At 42.4% G+C, this 7169-nt stretch overlaps 2 protein-coding genes across 2 annotated transcripts in view; one reads left to right on the forward strand and one right to left on the reverse strand.

Moving 5' to 3' along the window:
• POLD3 (DNA polymerase delta 3, accessory subunit) overlaps positions 1–1392 on the reverse strand; it is a 19287-nt gene extending 17895 nt beyond the window's left edge. The window contains exon 1 of the mRNA XM_029284050.1: positions 1333–1392. Within this exon, the coding sequence (XP_029139883.1) occupies positions 1333–1392 (60 nt within the window). The remainder of the gene's footprint in view (positions 1–1332) is intronic.
• Positions 1393–5632: 4240 nt separating this feature from the next.
• LIPT2 (lipoyl(octanoyl) transferase 2) overlaps positions 5633–7169 on the forward strand; it is a 5006-nt gene continuing 3469 nt past the window's right edge. Inside the window, exon 1 of the mRNA XM_015815476.1 lies at positions 5633–5662. Within this exon, the coding sequence (XP_015670962.1) occupies positions 5633–5662 (30 nt within the window). The remainder of the gene's footprint in view (positions 5663–7169) is intronic.

The raw sequence follows: 7169 nt of genomic DNA on the forward strand, positions 1-7169 counted from the left end.
CTCCCCCTCCCCTTTTGCTTTCGCTCTCGAGCCGGCGCTTTTTTTTTCTTGAAATTTCCCTCTTAAAATGAAGGTGCGTGTTATACGCCTGTGCGCGTTATACGCCGATAAATACGGTAAACAGGAGATGCTCCCAACTGTTGTTTGGACGATTTATTGTTCTGGATAAGTCACCGTGTTCTTTTCTCATTTAGACAATATGTATGTACATAATGTGTGTGTGTCTGTGTGTATAGTTTATATATTTATATATATTTATTGTTCTGGAGAACCACCACAATCTTTTTTTATTCTCTCTCTCTCTCTCTCTCTCTCTAATTCTAATCTATCTCCATCCATATCTACCTACCTACCTACCTACCTACCTATCTATCTCCATCCATATCTATCTATCTATCTATCTATCTATCTATCTATCTATCTATCTATCTCCATATCTATCTATCTATCTATCTATCTATCTATCTATCTATCTATCTATCTATCTCCATCCATATCTATCTATCTATCTATCTATCTATCTATCTATCTATCTATCTATCTCCATATCTATCTACCTACCTCATCCATCTCTATCTACATACATACACTTACATAAACACATACATGTATACATATATATACACATATACACATATACATACAGACACATACAAACATAGATAGATAGATAGATAGATAGATAGATAGATAGATAGATAGATAGATAGATAGATAGATAGATAGATAGAGTGTGTTTGTATATATACTTTATATGTAAATATTTTCTGGAGAGGTCATCCCATTACACACCCACGCAGAAAAATACATTTATCGTCATTTATCATCATTTTCCTTAATGCAAGAAGGGAGTCAAGTTAAGGGCTGCTCTGGATTGGGGGGAGCACATCAGCCCCCTCCCCAAATAAAGAGAGGCCTAACCAGGCCTGCCATTTGAAGGCTCATCCCCCCCACCCCCCTAAAATATTGGGGGGGGAATGCATGCAGCTTCTGGCTCTTGGAGGGACGCCAGGCCCAAAAGGGCCAGAAGTATTATGGGATGCGGGGTCCCTGGCAGACTTAGACCGGCAGCAATAAGGATCCCTTCGAAGAGCCTCCCCCCCTTCGACTCCCCCTCTCCGAGTCCCCCCCCCTCGAGCCCCTCGGCCTACTACCATCCCTACCACCCGCTGCGGATGATGGGACTTGGAGTAGAGCACGTGTCGGAGACGAGTAGGCCCGAAAGGAGGCCGCGGAGCCCGAATAAAGCAATTAAACGCATTAATTAGCTTTTTTTTTTTCCTGGACACGCAGACCCTCCCCCCGCCCCCCACTCATTTCCCCAAGNCTCACGACTCGGTTCTGGTCCGTGACGAACTCGTCGATGTTCTCCAGGTAAAGTTCGTCCTCCATGGCGGGCCGGGCCGGGCCACGAGAGCCCCACAGCGCCCCGTCCCCTCCGCGACCCTCCACCGCCGCCATGGCAACGCCAGGCCGCGCCCCCTCCGGCTTTCGCGCGCGCGCGCGCGCGGGCTACGGCGGCCGAGAGGAGGAATTTACGTCACGCGGAACGTCGGCCTCAGCGAGCTACGGAGGCCGCGCGGGGACAGTTTCCTGCAACCGCCGCCGCTGCTGATAAAGCGCATGCGCTCTGTCCCCGAGCGGGCGGGGCAAAGGAGCGTTCGCTCCTCTAGCATCGTCAACGCGGCGCTCTCGGGCACGCTGGGGTTTTGCCTACCAATGGAGGGCAGGGGATGATGGGATTTTTTGGGGGGGGGGCTGGAAGGCCCCTGCGGGCAGTCCTCGGCTTAGGACCCCAAATTGAGCCCAACATTCCTGTTGACATTTGTTAAGTGAGCTTTGCCCCACTTTACGACAGTTGTTAAAGTTAATATCCCGGTCGTTAAGCGAATCCGGCTTCCCCATTGCTTGTTACTTGTTGGAAGGTGGCCAAAGGGGATCACGTGATATTGGGACACTGCGATTGTCGTAAATACGTGTCAGTGGCCAAGCGTCCCAGTTTTGATCACGTGACCCATGAAGATGCTGCAACGGTCGTTAAGTGGGGCAAACAGACATAAGTCACATTTTTCAATGAGGTTGTAACTTGGAACGGTCAGTAAACAAACCGTTGCAAGTACAGGACTACCTGTATGAAAAATAATTGCCTTCTCCCTTCCATTTCCAGCCCATCCTCCTCCCCCCATCTGTCTTACGTCCATGCGTTCGAAATGGCTTTTACACATGCACACAAACACACAAACACAAACACCGATGCACAATCTAGGAAGACTGAACCTGTCTCCCTTTTCCCCTTCCTTCTCTTTCAGCAGCCCCCTTTGCGGGTTTCCTCCGGATGTTTCCTGTTTTGCGAATTTGGGGCCAATTTCCTGCACAGTTTACGTGTGCCTCTTTGGGCCTTGCGTGCACTGGCTGCTGCTTTGACGTGGTTTTTTTTCTGCTGGCACAGCTGGAATGTGCCAGCTTTTGGGGGGAGAGCTTGTTTGTCTTCCACCCTGGAAAAGAGTATTTTGATAGGTGCGTTTATATTCCTCTCCTACGGAATGACCTTTGCAGCATCCCTTTGGGTCAAGGTGATCAAAATGAATAGAATAGAATAGAAAATAGAATAGAGAAGAGAAGGGAAGGGAAGGGAATGGAATTGGAATAGAATAGAATAGAATAGAATAGAATAGAATAGAATAGAATAGAATAGAATAGAATAGAATAGAAAATATGGAATAGAATAGAATAGAATAGAATAGAATAGAATAGAATAGAATAGAATAGAATAGAATAGAATAGGAATATATAGAGTAGAATAGGAATATATAGAATAAATAGAATATATAGAATAGAATAGAATAGAATAGAATAGAATAGAATAGAATAGAATAGAATAGAATAGAATAGAAAATATGTAATGGAATAGAATAGAATATATAGAATGGAATAGAATAGAATAGAATAGAATAGAATAGAATAGGAATATATAGAATAGAATAGGAATATATAGAATAAATAGAATATATAGAATATATAGAATAGAATAGAATAGAATAGAATAGGAATATATAGAATAGAATAGAATAGAATAGAATAGAATAGAATAGAATAGAATGGAATGGAATGGAATGGAATGGAATAGAATAGAATAGAATAGAATATAAAATATGTAATGGAATAGAATAGAACAGAACAGAATAATAACTTTATTGTTACTTTGAGTGTGCACTAATCCGCATACATTAAAATGAAATTTCATTGCCTACAGCTCTCAAAGGGACACTACCTCCGATATACACTACATAAACATGACAAAAATAAATAAATAAATACAGAATTATGCATATACCACATATATTATATGACGCAGAGAAACAACAGTCTAGTTTGGGTGATGTATAACTTGTGCATGGCGAGAAAAACGAATCTTGCGAGTTTACCAGACAGACGCTGCTTTCGAAACCGGTTCATTTTTATGACCGTGGCCATGCCCCGCGGTCACGTGATCAAAATCCGGACGCTTAGCAACTGACTCGCATTTACGACGGTCGCCGTGTCCCCTGGGGGGTCACATGATCCCCTTTTGCGACCTTCTGACAAGCAAAGTCAATGGGGGGAAGCCAGATTCACTTAACAACTGTTTGGCTAACTTAATAGCTGCAGTGATTCACTTAACAACTGCTGCAAGAAAGGTCGTAAAATAGGGCAAAACTCACTGAAGAAACGTCTCGCTTAGCAACAGAAATCCTGGGCTCAGTTCTGATCGTAAGTTGAGATCTATAGGGTCTCCTGCTTGAGCAGGGGGTTGGACTAGAAGACCTCCAAGGTCCCCCTCCAGCTCTGTTATTCTGTCGAAGGATGCACGGAGTCCTTATGTACAAAAACAGTTAGCTTGGACTTGACTTGCTTCCTTCCGACCCCAAATTATTATTAGCTGGAGGGAGATGAAGAGAGAAAACACCAGGAAGTGTTGATTTGCGTCAGAATGTGCCGCTTGTGCAGCAGGATGCAAAACAACCTCTGGAATTACCCCTGCCAACAGCTGGAGGAAAGTGATGCAACCCGGAATACAAACACTTCCCATGTTTTTCCTTGATGCTCTGGCCTCGTTTGGAGATGTTGTTGTTTGTCTCTCCTTTACTTGCCCAAAGGCCTTGAAAAGCCAGGATATAAATCTGAGCCATAAACAAGTAAAAGAAATACTGTATATATCTATTTGTTTAGAATAGAATAGAGCTGGAAGGGACCTTGGAGGTCTTCTAGTCCAGCCCCCTGCTCCAGCAGGAGAACTTATACCATCTCAGACAAGTGACTGTCCAGCCTCTTCTTAAAAATCTCCAGTGATGGAGCGCCCACGATTTCTGGTGGCAAGCTGTTCCACTGGTTAATTGTCCTCCCTGTCAGGAAGTTTCTCCTCAATTCCAGGTTGCTTCTCTCTTTGGTCAGTTTCCAACCATTGTTTCTCGTCCTGTCCTCTGGTGCTTTGGAGAATAATTTGACCCCCTCCTCTTCTTTGGGGCAGCCCCTCAAATACTGGAAGACTGCTATCATGTCTCCCCTATTTCTTCTTTTCTTTAGACTAGCCAAACCCAAGTCCTCCAGCTGTTCTTCGTATGATTTAGTTTCAAAGGACTTATTTCAAAGGACGTCTTGCCACTAAAAAAAGCTGCAACAAGCAATCAATGTAGAAAAAGAAAACAGTTGCAGGAATTGGGTCTGTCTAGTTTAACAAAGAGAAGGACGAGGGGGGACATGACAGCAGTGTTCCAGTATCTCAGGGGCTGCCCCAAAGAAGAGGGAATCAAGCTATTCTCCAAAGCACCTGAAGGCAGGACAAGAAGCAACGGATGGAAACTAACCAAGGAGAGAAGCAACCTGGAACTAAGGAGAAACTTCCTGACAGTTAGAGCAATTAACCAGTGGAACTCCTTGCCTCCAGAAGCGGTGAATGCTCCATCACTGGAGGTTTTTAAGAAGAGACTGGACAGCCATTTGTCTGAAATGGTGTAGTGTTTCCTGCCTGAGCAGGGGGTTGGACTAGATGACTTCCAAGGTCCCTTCCAACTATTATTATTATTATTATTATTATTATTATTATTATTATTATTATTATTATTATTATTATTATTATTATTATATTGTTGTTGACAGAAAACCATAATAATTGATTGTTGATTGTGGTTCTGTGGTTCTGCTGGCAAAGTGGTTGTTAAATGCATTGTGCCTGATTTAACAACTGCGGCACGAAAGGTCATAAAATGGGGCAAAACTCACTTAACAACTGTATTGCTTAGCAATGACGGCTGCGGTCGTAAGTCGAGGATTGCCTGTACACCTTGTCGCAACTCTGCCGCAGCCGAGGCACAAGGCAATTTCCTTCGGATGGCTGGGAATTGTTTGCTAAACTCCATTCTTAGATTTAAAGACCGGAAAACAGCTGTAAACGAAGCATGACTGAGACAGAGCCGGCTTCCTTGTCGTGTTTCCAAAAGGAAACGGATTTATTAAGTCACTGGGACTTCCTGCCAGCTCTTAGGGCTGTGCCACGGCAGGCCAAGAAGGAAAAAAAATGGTTTTTTCCTTCTCCCGAAATAAATGGGTCGCATATCCTCTGGAAAGACGGGGGGTGGGGGGTGGTGGTTGCTGAATGCACGCATCCCAACAGAATCAGGACAAGGTGAGTATGTTATGCAAGCGCATGCTCAGAATTTATGGTGCAGTTAGGACTAAGGCCTTCAGGTGGAACCTAAGAATAAGAATGGAATCAGAATCAGAATCAGAATAGAAATACAGAATAGAACAGAACAGAACAGAACAGAACAGAACAGAATAGAAATAAGAATAGAATAGAATGGAATGGAATGGAATGGAACGGAATGGGACAGAACAGAACATATGGAATGGAATGGAACAGGACAGAACAGAACAGATCAGAATAGAAATACAGAACCAAATAGAATAGAACAGAAAATAGAATAGAATAGAATAGAATAGAATGGAATGGAATGGAATGGAATGGAATAGAAAAGAAAAGAATAACAGAATAGAATAGAAATACAGAATAGAATAGAATAGAATAGAATGGAATAGAATTAAAAATAAGGAATAGAATAGAATAGAATAGAACATAACATAACAGAATAGAATAGAATAGAATAGAATAGAATAGAATAGAATAGAATAGAATAGAATAGAATAGAATGGAATGGAATGGAATGGAATGGAATAGAAAAGAAAAGAAAAGAAAAGAAAAGAATAACAGAATAGAATAGAAATACAGAATAGAATAGAATAGAATGGAATGGAATGGAATAGAATACTTCTATGTAAGGGTGTAGATGTATACATATGTTGTATATAGTATGTTTTAAATGTGTGTTATGTTTGTGTACACTTGAGAGCAAGCAACTAAATTTCATTTTTAAGGTGTGCCGTTGTGCCCACAGGAAAAAAGTGACAATAAAGGTAATCTAATCTAATCTAATCTAATCTAATCTAATCTGGAGTAGATAGCATATTCCGTTATCACGATCCTTTTTTCAAGTTTTAACAAGTGAGAAAGTCAACAAATGCTAAGAGCCAATTTGCCCTCAGTCTCTGTGCCTGTGACGACAACTCCTTTTGGACTCTTGTTCCAGAGTTGGCAGCTCAGTTGGGTCCCTCTTCGCCACACCTGCCATCCTCCCTTCTCCCCCTCCTTTATACTGTTTTATTGCATTATTGTAAAACACCAGTGGCATTTCTGCAGGGTTTATTTATTTATTTATTTATTTATTGAATTTATATACCGCCCTATCTCCCTTACGGGACTCAGGGCGGTGAACAGGCGATAATAAAAACCATGATAAATATACGCAGATTTCTATTAAAATCAAATTAAATAACAGGCCTGCTCTAAAAATACCCCATACATCTCCGGTTGACCGGAGATGGTTCACACAAGGGGGAAAAACTTTATGATAACTTGGGCTGAGTTCTGCAGAGGGAGGGAGGGAGGAAAGAAGGAAGAGAGAGAGGGAAAGAAGAGAGAAATGAAGGTAAAATGAAAGGGGAAGGAAAGGAAGGTGGGGGGGAGGAGGAACATTGAAAGAGGGAGGGAGGGAAGGAGGGAAGGAAGGGGAAAGGGAAGGAAAATGAAATGAAAGTGGAAGAAAGGAAGGAAAGGGAGTAGAGGGGGAAGGAAG

Source organism: Protobothrops mucrosquamatus, unplaced genomic scaffold (assembly GCF_001527695.2).
Source record: "Protobothrops mucrosquamatus isolate PMUCROS unplaced genomic scaffold, P.Mucros_1.0 scaffold344, whole genome shotgun sequence".
Classification (NCBI taxonomy): Eukaryota; Metazoa; Chordata; class Lepidosauria; order Squamata; family Viperidae; genus Protobothrops; species Protobothrops mucrosquamatus.